We start from the raw sequence: 21,813 nt of genomic DNA, 5'->3' as shown, positions 1-21,813 counted from the left end.
CAATGAGCCGAGATGGGCCAGTGGTTAGAATGCGTGCATCTTAACCGATGATTTCGGGTTCAAACCCAGGCAGGCACCACATGGGTATCCCGCCAACCTGCATTTTAGCAACGTGGTGGAATATGCTCCAAACCTTCTCCTCAAAGGGAGAGGAGGCATTTAACCCAGCAGTGGGATAATTTACAGGCTGCTAATAAATAAACTAAAATGAATTGCATTAGAATTTATTTTATTTTAAACGTTCCCCCGTGTACGCAATAGTCTTCAAAAGAGCGAATACGTGCTTATGGTATTGAAAAATCAAAATGTCCCTTAAAACAGATACCGTGGTTTCCGAGAGGCTGCCGTACTAAATCAATGTTACTCCCGGTTGCAGTAACCTGGTTGTTTATGCAAAATAATTATAATACAGTACGTAATAATAAGATTAGATTGAATTTATATATGTATCTAGTTAAAAATATATGTTTAAAATATTTTTGGATTTCTGCAATAAAATTGGTACGGACACAAGTCTGGAGATCACGCGGAGATACAATTAATAATAAGAAAAAGTCGCAAGTTTTAATATGTCTAATGTCTCAGTCTATTGTTTCTCGAAGTGTTCCTCTCGGCGATCGTTCCGAAACTGTCAAATATTTTTTTTTTTCAAAGCAATCGAACGATCGCATAACGATGTATCATACACACTCTGATTCAGACGACACGCGTGATCGCGTCGCGTCTTATTCTGTACTATTTTGTGAGAAGCGAACATGAAACTCACCGCAGACTTGTGAGAAAATGATACTCGTTACGTTGGTGCAAGGAGTAAACATTAATTACACCGGGTTAAAATCAAAATATACTTTATTCAAGTAGGCTTTTAGAAGCACTTTTGAATCGTTGAAGCTACCACCGGTTCGGAATGTAGATTCTACTGAGAAGAACCGCCATGAAACTCAGTAGTTACTCTTTTTCAACATCTAAAAATACAGTCATGTTAGTTAAATACAATTTACTCCTGCCTGGAAGTCAACAAGCATTAACTCCACGCTTTTTTATCATCGATATAATCTTGTATGCCTTCTTTACCAAAGTATTTTTTACAAATGATTTACGAAACGGTAAAGTTAATGTCTGCGGAATTTTATAATAGAAACGGATACTTTGCTCCAAGAATGATTTATTGACTTTGTGGAGTCGGTAACTTGGCGTTATGATGATATACACAATTTATATCTTACTAAGGTTTAATGGTAGGGTTTGTGCGAGTCCGTCTGGGTAGGTACCCCCCATCAATATATATTCTACCAAAACAGCAATACGCATTGTTGTGTTCCGGTTTTAAGGGCGATTGAACAAGTGTAACTACAGACACAAAGGACGTAGCAATATAGGTTGGTGGCGCATCGGCGATGTAAGGAATGGTTTATATTTCTTAGAGTGTTCTATGGGCGGTGGTGACCACTTACCTGATGGCCAACATGCCCGTCCGCCTAGCTATATCATAAAATATGTAATGTAATAGATTAAAACTCCTAGCAAGGACAAGTCTACTTTTTGATGCCTGACACCTAACAAAACCTAAAACACGAACGAAGCCACGGACGACAACTAGTTTAGTATATGCGCATCAAAATACACGGCTTTCAACATTCCAAGAGGGAGATACGATGAGAGGTCTACCTTCTCACTGTATGACATATCATCGTAATCTTTCGATAACTAACAATGTTGATATCCTTATCTTAAATTTGACACCTCAGTGTTTCAGGGATATTTTGTTGTTATGAATTTCGAAGTTAGTTTTTTATGGCATTTGTTGGCGGACGAGTATATGGGCCACCTGATGGTAAGTGGTCACCACTGCCCGTAGACAAAGGCGCTGTAAGAAATATTAACCATTCCTTACATCACCTTGACCTTGGGAACTAAGATGTTATGTGCCTTGTGCCTGTGATTACACTGGCTCAAATATGGAACGGTATGGTATGGAAATAAAACGTTCAAAAGTTATTTATAACTTGGCCTATTGAAAAATTTAAAGCTCATGTAAAAAAAACATTGATAAATTAGGTATATTACTCAATACGATAGCGGTTAAAGGCGCGGACTTAGTATTTGTTGATTTCTAGACAGGATATTTAAAAATTTAATTGTACTTTATTGTACACCAATTGGAATGATGGATAAAAGTAACTACTGAGTTTCTTGGCGGTTCTTCTTGGTAGAATCTGCATTCCGAACCGGTGGTAGCTTCACTTAATATAGTTTGTAAAATGACAAATAAAAGTTCTTGAAAAGGCCTACTTGAATAAAGTATATTTTGATTTAGCGGTGGTGAACACTTACCATAACGTGGCCGAATTGCCCGCCCGCTTACGACTATCCTCCGACGACGGTCCTTTCTTTACATAAATAAATATAAATAAATAAATATTAGACAACATCACAAACATTACTCTGATCGCAATGTAAGTAGCGAAAGCACTTGTGTTATGGAAAATCAGAAGTACCGATGGTACCACAAACACCCAGACCCAAGGCAAGGCAAACTTTTTCTACATCGACTCGGCCGGGAATCGACCCCGGGACCTCGGAGTGGCGAACCCATGAAAACCGGTGTACACACTACTCGACCACGGAGGTCGTCAGACCATGACTTTTCGGTTTCGATATATATGTATAAATGCGAAAGTAACTCTGTCTGTCGTTATATCAGGGCCAAGCCACTGAACCGAATTTGATGAAATTCGTTATGAAGAATGCTTGAAATCCGTTGAAGAGCATAGGTTTATTATCTAATACGCGATGACCAACCCCTAAAACGCGAGCCAAGTCGCGGGCGCAATACTTACATATATACATATACACAAACATTAACAGCCTGTAAATTGCTCACTGCTGGGCTAAGGCCTCCCCTCCCTTTAAGAAGAAGGTTTGAAGCATATTCCACCACGCTGCTCCAATATGGGTTAGTGGATACATCTGTGACAGAATTACGTTGAAATTAGACACATGCAGGTTTCCTCACGATGTTTTCCTTCACCGCCGAGCACGAGATGAATTATAAACACAATTTAACCACATGAAATTTCAGTGGTGCGTTTCTGGGTTTGAACCCGCAATCATCGGTTAAGATGCACGCGTTCTAACCACTGGGCCATCTCGGCTACTACACGGGCGACATCGCTTAAAATAAAGATGATCGACAGGTTGGCAAATCCACCTGGTGGTGAGTAGTCACCATCGCCAATATACCTTGACACCGAGAAATATAATCCATCCCTCACGACGTGAATTCAATTCTACGGTGAGGAACCGGCTATAAAATCTATAGTTACTCTCTTGTCACCGATCATATACATATGTACATTTACAAAACGAGTAATGTTATAATTGGTTAAGTCGAAAGATGAACAGACTCACCTTGACACTCATGTCTTGTAGTCAGCGGGTGCCGTGCGCTTTTGGTCGACTTACAAGTCTACGCCTTTCCCAATAAATTGGATATCAGACGCCATCAAAACAAATCAATCAAATAAACAAATACTTCAGCTTTATTTACTACTTAGCTTGAACTCGCTTTAGCCGCGCAAATTTTTTAAATCTTTACAATTGCATACAAACCTTCATCCCCATTTTAGATGCTCGATGGGGGAAATAAAAAAGTATAAGCCTATGTCCTCTCCCGGATCTCGAACTACCTACATACCAAATTTCATCGCCATCGTTTCAGCGGCTTAAGCGTGAAATCTTAACAGACAGTTATTTTCGCATTTATGATATCAGTAGGAATAGATTAGTTGACAATCTCGACTGACTGAGTGATATCAGAATTTGATTTAGTTCTCGATCGCAGCGTCACCCATCTTCAATCTAAACCATCCTCGGACCCATTAATGTGTAACATGTACACGACTCATAATGCTAATTGAATCGTACTTATTGCTAAATCTTAAAAAAAAAAAATACATTGTATACAATACAAGTTTTTTGGGTTTTTATAAATTATAATGAAACGAATCTGAGTAAGACTCGCAAGTTACGGTGAGCTTGAGATGAGATTAGCTTTACAACTTCACGAAAACTATCTTAATTCCGTAAACTAACACGGGTATAATAATAATAAAATAAGTTGTCGAAATGACACAAGAAAAAATACTCTTCGTTCGTAAATGCTTCGTGTCATGAGTCGTAAAATAACAGAATATTTGTATTTGTAACCAGAATAAGTCGGTCGGCATCACAAAGATACTCTCGGCTCGGAGTCCGCTCCGTCCTTAGTGCTCATCCGAGCGACACGTGTTGCTTACATTCGAAGATAGTTTGAGAAAATTTGCACACTGTGTGGTGTCGCTGTGTGATTTATAAAGTGTTATTTTCTTATTGTGAATATTTAATATAATAGTTGCCTCCCTGCTCGTTTGACCCGCTAGGTAAGGATACCATTGAAATTATACGTATACCTAAATGGTCTAACTATATATGTTTTAAGCGATACAGCATTAATCCTTATTGAATTATGTACCTTAAATACATTGTGCCTTTAATATAGATCAATACGGCACTTTACAGCATGTAATTTAAATATTTATATTTTAATTTACGTACGTTTTAATTTAAATTTAAATTTAAAATTTTACCAGCTGCATCCGTAGGTGCAAAATTTGCTGGTAAAGAATTTTAATTTTAACATAGGTCTTGCAAATGAGCCATCTGTTGGTAAGTGGTCACCACCGCCCGTAGTCATCGGTGCCGTAAGAAATTTTAATTTCATTGGCAAATCGCCAATCTTGAAAACTAAGTAGTTATATCCCTTGTACCTACCTGTAATTACACTGGTTTCCTAACCCTTCAAACACAACGATACTAAGTATTACTGCTTGGTGATAGAATGTATGATGACTACGTGGTACCTACCCAGACCAGAGGAGGGTTTAATCTGATGTATAATACAATCTTCCTCGCGCGCTTTTCGTCGCCGTGTATGAAATTAATTATAAAAGTATATATGTACAGTATAACCCGCTTAAAACGATTTCTCAGGGACCTTACTAAAAACGCGTCTTAAGCGAGAAAGCGTATTATGCGGGATAGGGAAAATAAAACGAACGTACTACATATTTTTATGTATTTTGTTCATTCAATACATTATTTAAAATAATCACTTATTTTGGTTTCTCAGAGAGATTTTGATGCGTTAGCAATTAAAAGATTTTCAATATAATGCAACTTTTGCAGTGCGTCTTCACTTTCATCCAAAAAGCAACATAGCGTCTTAAATCATGAATAGCTAATAATGCCTGGGCGTTTGACAAAACCGGAGTTGACTCATCTTCGTCTTCATTATCACTTACATCGGTTTGTGTGTTATTCACATTCTCAATAAGATCTTGAATTGATCGAATTTCGTACGGTGCTACATTGTCATCAATGGAAGAATATCCCGGAAAATCCTACAGTATCTCGGGTTCTTCTTCTTCCAACACGACGTCAACTCGCTACGCCTCGCCGTCGCCGTTAGAGCGCCCTCGGCTGGCCTCGAGAGCGGGCGCGTATACTAAGCGCGGGCGTATTAAACGGGATGACGAATCGTATTAAGCGTTAAGAAATGTATGAAAATATGCCTCAAGTTGCAGGGACTGGCGTAAAGCAGCGTATTATGCGAGAAATCGTATTAAGCGTGATCGTATTAAAGGGGTTATACTGTATTTGGAGTTTTAACTGTCTGTAACTTATTAATAAGTAAGATAATTTTGTACCTTCCAGGTGGCTCAGAGCGGGTTGGAGGTGATAAGCGCGATCGCGGAGCGGATGGGACACGAGTTCTCGCACTACGTGCCGACTGTGCTACCGCATATAATTGACCGGTACGTACCTAGCATGGTCTATAAATTATCGCCTAACTAATGATGTCTCGTCGGCCTAGTGGCCATAGGTCTCCTGGGTTCAAAGATATCGGGTTTCGAAGAGCGCCTCGGACGTCTTTGGTTCGACGACTGGACCCGATCTAAATGGTCCATGATGTGGAATCCCACTTAAGTTACTTACTTACTATGCAATTTATCCGATGAGGCAACTGCTGTGGAAGAACCGGTCAGGAAAAAAGAACAAAATTGGTGCATCACAGGAGAATCGAGTCTCCTTCAAACACGAGTCTGTACGTCATAATTGAAGCTGTGCGCTGATCGTCAGCTAGACAAGAAATTTCTTATATATAGTACCCGTGTCCCGACGGGAAGTCCCATGAGGACACACTAGAATGTTGGCATAAATACCGATTTTCATATTACTAACTTCCATAAACGTTCAGCTCCAATTTGTACCCTCTCGGGTGACGAATGTTCAGAATCTCTTTAGAAGCTATCTTTTACTCGGAATCCCAAAAACCGATTCTTACATTTTTCACTTTCAAAAGTTACGAATTTTTATCCTTAATGTCAACCTTTTAGGTTATGATTTATTAAACAGTTGCCTTTAAATCATCAGCATGAGCCTCAATACCTATTTACATATTTCAAATACGATATGACATGAGGAATTTCCATATAAACTTTCATTTGCCATTTCACTTTCCATACAGAATTCCTGTGCAATATTTGAATCCTTAAGCGGTGCGATACGTCGGTTAATCATTTAAATTAATTTTTTAAGTCGATTAAAAATATTAAATCTTGCATATAATGGTATGTTATTAAAGCACAGACCGTATCGTAAAATATAAACAATGGGCCTATCCCATCCACTAATATCACGGTCGCAATTGATTAAACATTTCAGTGACGTCACTTCCGCCATTTACAACTAACTGCTTAAACTAGGGGATAGGTATTTCATTATATCATACACGGTATTCATTGTTTTAAAATATCAGACTATTAGTATGATATAAGTGGTGCGTGTTGCTTGAAGCAGGGTTCCTTATCTTTTTATTTTAATTTTGCAAATTATACAAAGTCCATATATGCCCACCTTTGTATAATTTGCAAAAGGTACAATACTAGAAGGAATCCTTTCCCAATCGATCAAAGTTGCTTATCTTTTTTAAACGTATATAATGACTTTTATTTGTGTTGCTGTGGGTGGAAATGATTTAATTTCTGCAAGCAACGATTCCGATATAAATTGTAACGACACCGATATAACGTATATAACGCCGCAGCCTCGCGGACACGAAGGAGGGCGTGCGCGTGGCGGCGCGCACGTGCGTGGCGGCGCTGAGCGACAGCCGCGCCGTGGCGCCGCGCGCGCTGCTGGCGCGCCTGGCGCCCGCGCTGCAGCATAAGGCGCCGCACGCGCGCGAGGAGGCGCTGCGCTGCGTCGCCTCGCTGCTGCACGAGTGAGTACGCGCCCACCGCCTCACGGCCGCACGGCTGCACGCCGCTACACGAGTGTCCCCCCGCAGGCACGGCGCGGCCGAGCTGCAGCTGCGCGGCGCCATCCCGAGCCTGGCGGCGCTGGTGGCGGACCCCAACGGCGCCGTGCGCGATGCCGCCATGCAGCTGCTGGTGGACGTCTACCGGCACGTCGGTGAGACTCGCACTGCTCTATACGTTCACATTCCTTTATTCACTTCTTGATACTCAAAAATAATATCAGCTAACAGGCTCGAGGAACTCTTTGGGGTTTATTGGTGAAAGTTGGAAATCGATAACATTTTCCTTATATAAATAAATATATTAACTAAAAAATTACAATTTTCTACGCCGTATGAAAGTTATGAGTGATGACATGTTTTTATATCTCATTGCTGTAGCTAATTATAAATATTTTCTGAATATTCCAGGTGAACGTTTGAGACAGGATCTGAAGAAGAAGGAGCTGGTGCCGGCTCAGAAGCTGGCCATACTCGAGCAGAAGTTTGACGAGGCGAGAGAGGCGGGATTGTTGCTGCCCTCTGGTGACTATTTTTTTATTATAAGTAAAAAACAATAATTCTTTCATGGGCTCTTTAGAAGATTGTTTGAAGTTTATGCCACCACAGAGATCCAATTGGGGTTTTACATATATGATATATATGTCTAAGTATTGAAGTCGATTCATCCAGTTTTCCTTAATCAATGAACACAAATTGACAACATTTAAAATTTTGTGGTATAGTAACACCCTGTACGTACTTACTGCTCAGCAAAGACATTGATCTCTCGAGCTTGTTCTACCTCGCTGCTAAATTGCAGTTCGGTGGATAAGTATATGGCAGACTTGCATGTATATGGCAAGTTTCTTTCTGATGTATTCCTTCACAGACGGATTTAAATCCATAAACTTTACAATTCTCGAGTTGCAATCGCTGGGCTATCTCGGCTAGAATTGAGTGTTCGGTGGGTTAACGATTTGGGTAATACTTCCAGCAACCCAAGGCACAGACGAAGCGGACTTCGTGTCCCGAACAGTGAAACGAACGATGACGATCCCGACCTCCGCGCGCAGTCGCGACGGAGACAGCAGCGGGGCCTCCACGCCAGGTCGGTCCGCGCGCCAGGCATCGCCCCCCACTACATATAATATACCTAATATATAATGCGTTTTACAAGATCCAATTAGATTTAAATCCACTAATTTTGGAATATCGATTCTAAACCTTCAAGAAACTCAGTAGTAAAATAATGAACTTCTGTATGGTCCTATATGGAAGCCCACGAATGCGAACTCCACGCTTTTTTATCGTCTGTATAACATTTAATTGTGTGATAAAATTCTACATTGTTTTTTAAACATATAATCATTATCAACAATTAACATTCATAGCAATTGAATCTTGTAAAATGAAGATTTTATAGCAGATAAGAGGCAAATCGAATAAAGATTAATTTGATTTTGAAAGAGATCTATATTATCGCTCATAAGTCGGTCAGTATACTATCGAGCTTTAGAATGACTTATGGTAGTGTTGCCACTCGTAACACCTCACCGCACCATCGAAACTGTTCTATAGCATTTAATATATAAAACTAACGCATATTTTCTCTTCGCCATGTCCTGTACGCCATACCGGATCACCTGCGCCGCTGGTAACCCATACACTCACACTAACGATTAATTTTCTATTTTCAATCATTCTAAAACATCATATTTTTCAATTGACAAAAAATCCTTCAATAATAAAATACATCGTAACTCCGACACAAACACACGAACACACACATACAACCGTACATCGCACGTCACCGCACGCACGACAGCGTGCGAGCCGCCGAAGCGGACGGTGGCGGGTCTGTACAGCTTGCCGTCCGCCAGCAGGAAGCCCCCGCCGCCGACCAAGCTCGCCAGCTCCGGCGGTAAGTCCAGCGCGACCGACGCACGGCACTCATTCGAGTGAACTATTCCCGTTGGACTCGACTCCGAACAGAGACAGGAAAACGCTTCACGTTTCCGTACTAATGAACTCGCGGCACGTCGGCAGGCGGCGCCGGCGAGGCGGGCGCGGTGTCGGGCGAGGCGTTCGAGGCGGCGTTCGCCGGCAGCGCGCCGGCCGCCGTGTACGGCGCGCGCGGCCTGGACGACCACTGCCGCCACGCCGCCGCGCTGCTGGGCGACCGCGCCGCCGACTGGGAGAAGCGCGTCGACGCCGTGCGTACCCCCCGCCCCGTCCACGTATCGCCTCGTGATGCTGGTCTTCATGGATGCAATGTGATTGCAGCTCAAAAAGATTCGCTCGTTGCTGACGGCGAACGCGCACGTCCAGTTCCCGACGGAGTTCGCGGCGCACCTCAAGGACCTCTCGGTGCCCTTCTTGGTGGTCATCAAGGATCTGAGGAGTCAGGTGATTGCAGAACTATTTAGATATTTATACTTAGTTACAAACCTTTCGTCACACAAACAGCAATGCTCAGTATTATTGTTTGTGTGATACATATGCAATACATGTGTGTCAGAATCATATCCATTCCATCCATCCATTCGTTTGTATTCCAAGTGTAACAAAGTGCAATTGGCAGGTGGTCCGCGAGGCTTGCATCACCATCGCTCACATGGCCAAGGTGCTGAAGAATAAGCTGGAGCAGTTCAGCTTGTACATCCTACAGGAGTTGATCAACCTCATACAGAACGCTGCCAAGGTCGGTTTTGCATTATTTAACATTCTATAAAAGTGTTGAAGGAGATGGTTTGAATTAATTGAAGATAAATAGTATATTTAGTTAGTTATATATAATCAGTTTGACTAGGATATTGAAACCGTTTTTTATTCTACAAAAAAGAGCTGAGATATTTATAATCTTGGAATTGAGACTCACTTTGGGAATATTAACTGTTGTGTCATAATGTATGAGCATACTTCTAGTGAGTAGGACAATAATTACTTTTAATACGGATTAACTACATATTCATTGAGCATTTAGACATTTTACAAGAAGAACGACTCATATAAATTATTTTTTTTATCATAATATATAACAATGTGTACAAGTGTTGATGTCGATGTTTGCATGCGGCAGGTGGTGTCGTCGGCGGGCACGGTGTGCGTGCGCTACATCGTGACGTACGTGCACGCGCCGCGCCTCGTGCCCGTGCTGGCCACCAACCTCACCACCAACAAGAGCAAGGAGATACGCGCCACGCTCGGGTACGCCCCCACTGCTGCTCTCATTGTCCTACGAGACATGACCTAATAAATATCACACGCAACAGCGACTGCTTTAAGAGCGCTCTGCAGGGTGTGGTTTTCTCAAGGCCTTAGTCTGGGCTGCTACGAAAGATATCCCGATTGGAAAACAACTTATTACTAACTTATTGACTCTTCTGTAACCGGATAAGCTAGCTGGGTGAACCGAATGAACCGCAGTTGTTTTTAACTTCGAGTCTGGCCTGTAGGGAGGTGCTGGTGCTGCTGCTGGAGCGCTGGAGCCCCAGTAGTGTGGAGAAGCAGCAAGCGGTCATGCGCGACGCCATTAGGCGTGTCTGTGCGGACGCAGACGGCGCCGCCAGGAACTACGGACGCAAGTCAGTATTTCATTATTTTTTTAAGTTGTACATCGAACTGTTTGAGGGTCCCCCTGATGTGTGACGCGCTGTATTCGTGTCCGCAGAGCGTACTGGGCGTACAAGCGGCACTTCCCGGAGGACGCGGAGGCGCTGTTCTCCCGCCTCGACGTGGCCGCGCAGAAGCAGATCGAGCGCGAACGGCTCGGCAGCCTCGACAGCCTGCACACCATCGCCACCGGTGACCACCACTTCCATGATCACTGTTCACCTATTAGATAATGTTTATTTTGATTACTGCACTCATTTGAAACGTCATTATACAAAACTATATTAATTAAAGCTACCAACGGATCTGAATGTAGATTCTACCGAGAAGAACCGACAACAAACTCAGTAAAATTACATATTTAATATATGTTTTTCAATGGAAACTAAAATTGCCCGGTCTCTTATTTTTAATTAAAAGGTGCTGAGTAATAGAAATAAACTGGACCTAAATCAACATTCACGTGATTTGTTACTAGTTCCCCTATATTACACACTACAAACAGTTCTTGCTATATTTATAATACAACACTATTACCCTACACTACTTATATCTACTTTTTGACTTCCCAAGTTTCCATAACGATTTCGCCGATATTCCAATTAACAATCCTTAATGAACATCAAATATTATTTCGATTTTGACCAATGTGGCCGCGTCAACCCAAGCTCATAGAAACAGTTCCTTATTAATTTACATAAAGGTACGGTAAATATAATATCGTTTATCAATTCACAGGCAGAACTGTAACGAGCCCGAGGAGCCCGTCGGCGAGCGTCTCAGGTAACGGATGATTCTATACTTTAAAAGATCTGATAGAAAAATAAATGACAAATTTTATTATTTTATATATATTTCGTTTTTATTTTAAACCATCTATGTTAATAATTTAATATTAAAGTTTTACTTGAAAATTAAATGATTTTTTGCTTATATATCGCACTTAGTATAGTGTTTAAATAATGTCTGTAATTGTCACAGTAATAAGGATAAAAATATATACCTTGAATTATAAAGTGATTAATTTTTATAAATTATTCTTTTCACGCTGCAATGGATTCGGTAAATCTAACTCTGTCGCAATACAATTTGGTCTATTTTAATCGAACACGTAAGCCTCAACCGAAAACTTAGTGTCCGGCGTCAGCAGGACCAACTCGTTGAGACGCAGGCGAGCGTCGCAGGAGAGACCTCCCATCTCGCACATACCGGTCGCCATGAGAGGTCGAATAGCGTTTTATATCGTTTTAAATGTTCGCCTTGTATGAATAATTTTAACCCGTCGTCGACTCGCGGCGACGAGTGCGATTACCTTAGTAATAAAGAAGCACGAGTAACAAAGACAAAGTCGATATAAGCTTGGAGCGAGCGGTACCCTAAGGCCGGTGTGCCCGCAGAGCGCTCGCCGGGCGGCGCGGCGCGCTCGGTGTCGGCGCTGGACGCGGCGGCGGCGCAGCGCGCGCGCGCGCGGGCGCTCTACTCGCACCTGGCGCGCTCCAAGGTGGCGGCCGGCACCGCCAGTCTGCGTGAGTACACCCGCCCCCCCTCGTCCCGAACCTCACTCGTCCTGTTCTACGCTATTTCGACATATGCTATGAGTTTGGGCCGAGACTAAGGAAAGCGAACTACAGAAATTCAGCTGCATATTATGTTACAGAAAATCCCATGTATTCAATATTGATATCTCCTTTTAATTCCATGATTTTCTGAACATATCTCTGATTCAAATTCTGATTTACTCTGTGTTCTTAATTTTATAAAAATAACAGTATGCTACATTTTATATGCTATCGTCAAGAGGGGGAGGTCGCCCAGCAAGGTACATATATAAATAGACAAAACATTATTTATTAAGCGCACATCGCAGACCTATCCATTTCATAAATTTACCTTTACCTTTTATTGAATGAATATAGTCGAAGTATAATAATAACCTTAAATATCGTTGACTATAAGAGTATTTTTAACTTTGCTCGTACATAAGTCTACGATGTGCGGTTATAGTATCGATTTTTTTATTTGACTCTTCAACATTATTTTTATCAAGTAACTCTACGTATCTAAAAATATATTTCGTGTAAAAGAGTGTTACTTTTCCTCGCAGCACTTTTATTTAATATTTAATTGGTATATAATATAGTCAAATATTAATATAAACTAAGTTTACTAAAAATATTAATAAAGCTATTTATCACGACAGCTATTCATTATTGTTACAACAAAATTAATATATTGTGTGTTTGACATAAAAGTGTTTTCGTTCAGACGTTTACGAACACTCACCAACAATTATAACTTAAATAAAATACCATCCGATCTATAAGTTCTTACTCTACAATTCGCCAAACCTAACATGCTCAGGATGTAGCAATAATTATCTTTAATTATGTTGTATAATGCGTTAGAATCTTGAGCCTCAAGAGAAGTTATTTTTGCTAATAATAAATCAAATAAATAAAATTATTATTTAATGTTTATTCATTCAAATTATTCACATTTGTTTTTGCCATCCTTACTTACAGCACGTTTTAAACAGTCTGACTTGTCATAGAACTGTTTTGTTTTCCACACTAAATGTTTTAAGATAAAATAAATCTATCTATAATCTTTTCTATGATTGAGACACTTTCATGTTATGATTAAATGTATTCAATAATTGCAGCCCGAGCTAAAAGGTCTCCAGTGAGCGCGGCCGTCCCTCCGAGTCCCGAGAGAGTAGTGGGCCGCTCCAGGTCTCGCCCGGGTGTGTCACAATCGCAACGTAAGTTTGTATAATTATGTCCTACTTGTATGCATAATAAATATTAAAAAAACTAACTTAAGAAGTTAATTTGAGTGATCTCAATGTGAGATGTCTTCCAGTCAATAGTTTGGGATGCAAATCGTTACCAAAATAATAGGCAACTATATTATAAATTAAAAAATATATTAATACTAAAACAAATGATTGCACGCAATATTAATAAACATTTTTTTAATATTGGATATTTTTGACACTATTGAGGTGTTTTCCCCTATTTGTGTGGATATATAAGATTGTGATGGAATTTTTTCCTCAGCGACATCCCGTTCATCATCCCCATCGTCCCGGAGCGGGCCCGTGTCGCTGTCCAGCGCCCGCAGGCGGCCCTCGGGGATCCCCCGCTCGCTGGCCGGCTCCAGGGAGACCAGCCCCACGCGCAGCGGGCGCTCCAGCAGCGTGGCGGGCGCCGTGAGCCTGCGGCGCCGCGAGTCGGTGGAGCGCCCGCAGCGCGCGCCCGCCGCCACGCTGCGCCTGCTGCAGCAGAGCCGCGACGCCGAGGCCGCGCTCCGGGTACGCCCTCGGCAGCCCCCACCGGCGCCCCCGCCGCCCCCCAACGATGCACCTCACGCCTCCGCTTGTCCGCAGAGCCCGGAGGACAGCTCGGCCTGCGAGGTGCGGCGAGACGACGACTCCGAGGCGTCCAGTGTGTGTTCGGAGCGCAGCTTAGACTCTTATCGCAGACATGACGTGAGTGCCCTAACTTCTGCTCACGTATACTATTAGTCTTGGTCACTAGTTTACGTTGTTCACGACTAAAAGTATAAACGGAGAAGTGTTGAAAGATTCCAGTGATGGGAAATATATAATGACGGCAGAAGATATGACCTTTTAATTTAAATAATTCACATTCGCATTTCATTGACTAAACTTGAATTTTACTCTGACATTTAACAGTCAAGTCACTCTTGGAAAATTCAACCGAAATAAAACGTTTTAATTGTATTAAATTTCATATATTATAATTAAGAAATACACCCCGCAGAGCGTGTCGTGGTCGGGCTCGGGGCGCCTGGGCTGGGAGAGCTCCCCCCCGCCGCCGCCGCCGCCCGACGACATCATCGCGCTGTGCGCCTGCACGCACTGGACCGAGCGCAAGGACGGCCTCACGCATCTCGTGAGTACCCGGCTAATGCATGTGTTATACGACACGAAATGGCATAGCAGTTTTTGAAATATACCGTGCTAATACCATGACTGTTTCAGGCCAACTACCTGAACAGCGGTCGTTTGCTGACGGAGGAGCAGCTCCGGCGCCTCACGGAGTTGCTGAACAAGATGTTCGTAGACGCCCACACGAAGGTGTTCTCGTTGCTGCTGGACGCCGTCTGCGAACTGCTGCTGGTGCATTGGCAGCAGTTGCGTGACTGGCTCTACCAACTCATGTTTAGGTGATTCATTGTTTTTATTATATAGCTTGCGAACGAGCAAATGGGCCATATTGATATTGGGTAAGTGGTCATCACCGCTCATAATCATTTATTACACTGGCTTACTCACACAGTATGTGATACCTACCCTAAAGTTCACGTAGATTGATTGCAAATTAAAAAATAAACAAATGTCAATTTAAAAAAAAAAAACCTTTTTACAAGATACACTAAATGCATGTAAATAATTACTTGAAAAATCATTCATACAGTTATTCCACCTTCTCATCTAGCACATATAATTGTGTATAAATATGGTCCTTCGGACCGGATTTCGGTCTCTGTAACTAATTCCAAAGGACGGAAACTTCCTATTATGTTAATCTCATTGTTGGATGGGACAGTAATCTGTCTGTTAAACACGAGCGGAGAGAAATTGAAATCCCGTGAATATATACTACCATTTGCACACACTTGCACTTTTTTGGTTGGATATTTTTGACAGTTAAATCTAATAAAATTTATTATTAACCTGTTCTGAGGAATCGATCTCAGGACGTCGGGCTATACCCTTAAAACTCCGCATTAGATTAACGAGATAGTCGAGTAGTGTTTGAGGTGTATTTTTATTAAAGAAAAAATAATAATAATTTGCTGTAATTTTGTCCACAGATTGCTGATGAAGCTCGGCACAGATATCCTAGGTTCCGTACAGAGTAAGATAATGAAGACATTGGACGTCATACACGAATGCTTCCCGGCTGAACTCCAACTGCACAATATATTCAGGTAGGCGCTCTCCACGTTTACAAGTGAGATAATCAACTACGATTACATTTAAGAAACAGAATGAGAAAAAATGTATTCGATTGCGAATAGTAGTACAACGTACCGCATCCGTGCCCCAGGTTCCTGGCGGACGGCGCGACGGCCCCGACGGCCAAGACCAAGGTGGCCGCGCTGCGGTTCCTGGCCGACCTCGCGCACGACTACTGCACGCCCAGCGGGCTGGCGCTCGCGCTGCACGGTAAGGCCGGCCGACGAACGGCAGCCGCTCCCGTCGCTTGCGACGTGCTGGGCCGCCCAGTGACGCTAACGCGTGCCCCGCAGGCGGCGCGGGCGGCGCGGCGGGGCGCGCGCTGGCCAAGGTGTCGGCGCTGGCGGCGGACGCGCGCGCGGCCGACGTGCGCCACGCCGCGCGCCGCGCGCTCGCCTGCCTGTACGACTGCAACCCCGTGCCCGTGAGTACCGCCGCACCGCTCCGCACGCACCTCCGCACGCACCTCCGCACGCACCTCCGCACCTCCGCACGAACGACTTTACGTTGAGTTTCGACTCCACGCGATCGTGGTGGTCGCGTGGGGTCGAAACCGCGGCCTTCGTTTTAGTTGTCTGTACACAGTGCCATCTCGGGTCACCGAAACCTTGACCTCGCTTTTATGTGTGCGTCTTATGAGGTATGTGACGATAACCTATACGTGTCCTAAATATTTCAATAGAAGATGGTGCCTGCTCGCCTTGCTGTAGGTTTTTATAAATAAAAGTGAAACTTATCACATCATTTAATTAGCGAGAATGATAAATTAGACACGCGATCTACTCAATCAAAACCTCTGATAGTGATTATCTGTGCCGTGCTAACATTCCCGTGCGCGTCAGTTCACAGCGCTGATGTCGGAGCTGCCGGCGGAGACGCAGGCGCTCGTCAACGGAGTGGTGCAGCAGCACGTGCGCCGCACATCTAGCAGTACGTCTTATATTCAGATGCAAACCCTTCGTCCGTTTACTGAATCTTTGAAATTCTTTTTTTTTGTTTACAAACCTGAATTTTATTATTCTGCTGTTAATCTGATTGTTGTTTATGTTAAAGTGTGTTTTAAATAACATTGCTCACCTAATCCCACACCTGACTTCTAGCAGGCAGCGACAGTCCGCTCCGGACGTCCACCACCAACGCGAACTCGAACAACGCGGAGGACGTGTACTCCCGCATCAGAAAAACCACCAACGAGATACACACGTACACAGCACAGCACTCGAACGGTGAGATCATACATTCGAATAAGAAAGAGCACGTGTTTCGTGGGAATCACTAATTTGCTCGTTGGGCTTCTATGCTGCACTTATTTAGTTATGTTATGTTATATAATAAACGTAAAGCTTTTAATGCTGATAATTGTTCCCTGAAAACAGATGTTTATATTGCCTTGTAACTATATATATTAATATTAAAAAGTGGTAAAATTTGTTTGTGTGTCTAATTCTTTATGAGTGCCAGTTTTAATTTATATCCAACCTAATCTAACCCAACCTATAGAACACAGAAATATATTCATATATATATTAACAAATACCACCCATGCGAAGAATAAAGTCACTCCAATGACAAATTATGAATGTATAATATACATTTAAGTTAATTTTGTAATTTGGCGAGGCCATACAAATGACAGTACGAACGTGTACCCGTGTGTTTCCAGCGGAGTGCGGCAACCACATGTCGAGCAAGGACTCCGGCATCAGCCAGATGTCGGACGCCACGCTGTCGCGCGGACACAACGGCGCCGCGCCCGCCACCAACGGACACTGCGCGTGAGTGACTCACACGCCACCCGAACTCATTCCGGTTGAGTCGGGAAAATTGGTTGCGCACATGCTTGTGCACTACGTTAGGCCTTATACCATCATGTCCAGTTATCACAAATTCAGTTATACTAATATGGTTGTGGCCCACAATAGGGGGCGACTGAGCTAATTTTATTATACAAGGCATATACCATCTTGGTTCGCATGCGGTCGAGTCACCAACCACATATAAATTTAAAAAAAAACGACCCTTTTTTAAGCTGTTTACTATCCTATTACATTTATGGGTACAGATAAAGTCACAGGAAACAGCTAATTAACGTGAAGTTAATCTTTACTTCTGGTGTACTAGACACGGTGTCACGATTTCTAAGCGATCGACTTAAATCAAATATCTCTCCGTATCGCAGCGACATGATCGGTCGCGCGGCGTCGGCCGACAGCTCCGAGGAGGCGAGCAGCACCAAGGAGTCTTCACCCACCCCCCACGCTAGGCTCGACTACGGTCACGGGTGAGGACACGATACATTATACATATCAATATTCCAGTAGATTATTTTACATACAGACAGTCATATAACATATTTTCTATATAATAATAATTATAATTTATTTTAAAAGTTTAAATAAAATGTAAATAGACTATATATTCAGAATGTAACTGGTTGTCTACCAAGAAGAACTTTTAAGAAACATGGTATGTTTTGTGTGTGGAGAGATGTGATAATTGAGTTGATTCGAAGTATAAACGGTGTTGGCGTTTATTGCAGTGACTACAGCGCAGGTCACCTGGGCCGGGACAAGGTGAAGCCCTTCGAGGTCGACGAAAATGGATTGATCATTACCAAATGTAAGGACTGCTTTCAATATTTTTTTCCATACTGGCCGATGTCCGGCACGCCAAGTTATTTTCTTAAAATTGATTTGTTAACAATTACCCACCACAGAGTAAGTCAGTGGTGCTGCATTTGATGGTAGGGTTGAGTTCCGATTTGATGGGAGCTTGTGTAATTGCACAAGAGACATAGCCTCATCTTCCCAAGGTTAGTGGCGTATTGGCGATCTTAGGGATCTTTAAAATGGGCAGAGAAGTGGTGACCACTTACCATCTGGTAGTTCATTCTTACCTATGCTATACTCATGCTTACCTATGCTATAAACAAAAATCACGATGATTGCTCTTAAAGCTGCGATGGTCTGTGTCCGCAGCTGGCTTGCGCGAGGTAGAGGTGCTAGAGGCGCTGTCGACGTTGGACGTGTCGTCGGCCTCGCCCGAGCTGGTGGAGCGCCTGCTGCTCGCCACGCACGAGGTGCTCAAGTACGGCGACTGTCGCCGTCCGCAGGAGTACTTCAAGTGAGTTGCAGTTTTTTTTCTTGTAAAATTAAAATTAAATCTTATTACTTACAAAGCGTTTACACATGTAGCCTAAGTTACGGCTAGAGTAGTTGTGTCGCGATAAATTATAATTTGTTACGAATATTAATTGGATGGTATGTTACAAAAGGAACATAGTCCGCGTGTCGCTGGCGGCGCTGTCCATCGAGGAGAACGCGGCCGACAAGGAGAACGCCGACAGCGCGACCAACGCGCAGCAGCCGTCCGGTAAGCATGCGGGCTGAGAGGGGGGTGTGCGTGCGTGCGCGTGCGTGCGTGCGTGCGAGCGGACTGTACAGCGGAGCGTGCGCAGGCTGGGGCTCGGCGCACGAGCGTGCGGCGGCGGAGGCCGTGAAGGTGCTGATCTGGCTGTGCCGGCGCGCCGAGACGCGCCCGCAGTGGCTGGAGTACTTCGACCTGATCCTGCTGAAGCTCATCAACGCGTACGGCGCGCTCAGCAAGGAGGTGATGCGCGCCGTGGACGCCGGCCTGCCGCACGTGGCGGCGGCGCTGCCGGCGGCGCAGGTGCTGGCGCTGCTCAAGCCCGTCATCCGCACGCGCGGCTACCCCACGTCGCTGTGCGCGCTCAAGCTGGCGGCCGAGGTGGCCAAGGCGCGCTCGGCCGAGCTGTGCGACGACACCGTGGCGCAGCTCATGGAGGGCGTGGGGCAGCTGGCCGACCACCAGAACTCGGCGGTGCGCAAGGCGGCCGTGTTCTGCATGGTGGCCTTCACCTTCGCGCTGGGCGAGGAGCGCATGCAGCCGCACCTCAAGCACCTCTCCGTCAGCAAGTACCGCCTGCTGCAGGTTCGTCGCTCGTTACATGCAATGAGAAGCTCTATTATATTAGTTTGCTAACAGAGGTCATTGGTTCAATCTTGGAATCTGACAGATATGGGGGAGTTTTCTGTCTAAAAATTCTCAATTTGCAGCCCGAAATTTAGAAGTCGACACTCGTCAAATGACAAGTACACTACCATGCCACCTGTGCCTAATATATTTCCGATAGAAAACATCGATCAGGAGAATATAATTATCACATTAGTAGATTTTAATGTCGCCGTGAGAGACGAAGTAACATCAGCATACTCATCTCGTCTCCCCGCCGCCAGGTGTACATCAGCAAGCAGCGCGAGGAGGCGGCCAAGGGCAGCTCGCACTCGTAGCGGCGACCCCGACGCGCCTCGCGCAGCACGCAGACCGACTGACCGCCCCCGCGCCCGCGCCCGCCCCCGCGCCCGCGCCGCTGCGTGAGCTCAGCCTACGTTGCATTTAGTGTTCTTTTCGATCGTTACTCGGAATTCTTTTGTAAAACGATGTATGATATTCTTATTCAACTATCGTTATTTTAATGTGAGGCAGTAGCGCTCCCGTCGGCCGGGGAGGTTGCGATCTCGATACGAAATAAATGTAGAGACTCCTCTATGAGATGTAGTTATATTTTTCTAAGCAACGCATTTATCGCTGTGGTGTGGTGTGCGAGCGGCGCGGGGGGTGCGCGCGAGGGGCGTGACCGCGTGACGTCACAATAGTTTGCCGAAATGGAGGAGCACATTATGTATATATGAGTAAATAAAACGACACACGGCAGCGCTATTCTGTGAGATCAATCTCGAAACTTACGAAAACAGATTATACATGACAAAAATTATAGTACATTGGCGTATCACCGTAGGTCGGTTGTGAAAATTTCTCGAGTGAGATACGAAGTGAATTCTCACCGAATCGCACTGCCGTGATATGAACGATATGCATTCTAACAAATAATATTAAATTAAACTCCATTTTGTCAATCTGCCGTCGTCGATGAAGTATCTCAGACTAACCCTAATGCAGAGGGATCGTGTGGCGGGACCGGCATGGAGTACAGTCGAGAGGGAAGGGCTAACACAATATACATATACAATGACATAGGACATAACTCTAGGCTAATTTTCTAATTATACATAGACATTTAAAACGACTACGAGGCAGGGAGTTTTCTTCTCGACTGTAACTAAATTTATTGTACAAGTAATACATGGAGATTGTGGTGACATTTTATTCCACTCGAGATTGATTAATGCATTAGTCTCTCTCTCTTTAAATAGTTACTGTGACGTCACTATATAATGCTGTCTCTTTCTAATGTAGTCTCTCGATTTCTTGTAAGTATGTGTAGAATTTGACAAATGAATCTTTAAATAAAGCCAAGCTCAAAATCCATCGTAAAATTAATTTTGAAACCTATCTTGCTACCTTTGTGGTTGAAGTTCGTTTGTAGCTCTCCTCTAAATCTTCAGTGAGATATTTGTGTTAATCTGTAACACCGGATGTCTTTAAGGCTGATATTGCTAATATAATGTATATATATGATTAATTATTGATATATATTAGCAGACTCTAAAATAGTTTATGAATATAGCGGCTACAAAATAATTAACGTAGTTTTTTCATCAAAAATATCATATACATATATATAATATACCAAAACCCATATATATATAATACATTTCAACACTATGACAATAGTCTATAGCTACGTGTAATATATGTACATATATATCTTTAGTGGAATAAAATGTCTCGTAGATGATTTACACTTTGATTTGGTATATGCTAGACGAAACTTAGGAACATTCTCGATATTATTTTAAATAATACGATAAAGGCGTGTTGGTTTACGGCGGCGTTTGATTGACTGACGAATATCACTGGTTCGATTCCCGTTACTTTATATATAAATAAA

The 21,813-nt window shown here is 43.4% G+C and overlaps 1 protein-coding gene across 3 annotated transcripts in view; it reads left to right on the top strand.

The window, feature by feature from the left end:
- The window catches only part of LOC125074155 (CLIP-associating protein), a 35,157-nt gene extending 14,822 nt beyond the window's left edge, over window positions 1-20,335 (top strand). The window contains exons 4-35 of one of the 3 annotated variants that reach the window (XM_047685392.1): window positions 5,755-5,855; window positions 7,148-7,324; window positions 7,391-7,515; window positions 7,772-7,885; window positions 8,337-8,450; window positions 9,168-9,263; window positions 9,389-9,555; window positions 9,626-9,748; window positions 9,924-10,043; window positions 10,422-10,549; window positions 10,798-10,926; window positions 11,013-11,146; window positions 11,693-11,737; window positions 12,071-12,178; window positions 12,352-12,480; window positions 13,617-13,715; window positions 14,014-14,267; window positions 14,343-14,444; window positions 14,740-14,871; window positions 14,961-15,145; window positions 15,797-15,913; window positions 16,033-16,151; window positions 16,235-16,365; window positions 16,784-16,871; window positions 17,042-17,167; window positions 17,605-17,716; window positions 18,121-18,222; window positions 18,481-18,560; window positions 18,920-19,064; window positions 19,216-19,313; window positions 19,399-19,892; window positions 20,198-20,335. In XM_047685392.1, coding sequence (XP_047541348.1) covers window positions 5,755-5,855; window positions 7,148-7,324; window positions 7,391-7,515; window positions 7,772-7,885; window positions 8,337-8,450; window positions 9,168-9,263; window positions 9,389-9,555; window positions 9,626-9,748; window positions 9,924-10,043; window positions 10,422-10,549; window positions 10,798-10,926; window positions 11,013-11,146; window positions 11,693-11,737; window positions 12,071-12,178; window positions 12,352-12,480; window positions 13,617-13,715; window positions 14,014-14,267; window positions 14,343-14,444; window positions 14,740-14,871; window positions 14,961-15,145; window positions 15,797-15,913; window positions 16,033-16,151; window positions 16,235-16,365; window positions 16,784-16,871; window positions 17,042-17,167; window positions 17,605-17,716; window positions 18,121-18,222; window positions 18,481-18,560; window positions 18,920-19,064; window positions 19,216-19,313; window positions 19,399-19,892; window positions 20,198-20,251 — 4,248 coding nt within the window. In that variant the 3' untranslated portion in view covers window positions 20,252-20,335. Of the gene's footprint in view, window positions 1-5,754; window positions 5,856-7,147; window positions 7,325-7,390; window positions 7,516-7,771; window positions 7,886-8,336; window positions 8,451-9,167; window positions 9,264-9,388; window positions 9,556-9,625; window positions 9,749-9,923; window positions 10,044-10,421; window positions 10,550-10,797; window positions 10,927-11,012; window positions 11,147-11,692; window positions 11,738-12,070; window positions 12,179-12,312; window positions 12,481-13,616; window positions 13,716-14,013; window positions 14,268-14,342; window positions 14,445-14,739; window positions 14,872-14,960; window positions 15,146-15,796; window positions 15,914-16,032; window positions 16,152-16,234; window positions 16,366-16,783; window positions 16,872-17,041; window positions 17,168-17,604; window positions 17,717-18,120; window positions 18,223-18,480; window positions 18,561-18,919; window positions 19,065-19,215; window positions 19,314-19,398; window positions 19,893-20,197 lie in introns of all 3 variants that reach the window. The other 2 variants (XM_047685394.1, XM_047685393.1) reach the window with 2 other exon arrangements.
- The last annotated feature ends 1,478 nt before the right edge of the window (window positions 20,336-21,813 follow it).

The sequence above is a fragment of the Vanessa atalanta genome, chromosome 27 (genome assembly GCF_905147765.1).
Source record: "Vanessa atalanta chromosome 27, ilVanAtal1.2, whole genome shotgun sequence".
NCBI lineage: Eukaryota > Metazoa > Arthropoda > Insecta > Lepidoptera > Nymphalidae > Vanessa > Vanessa atalanta.
The sequence above is the reverse complement of the archived record's forward strand: the minus strand, read 5'-3'. Positions and strand labels throughout refer to the sequence as shown.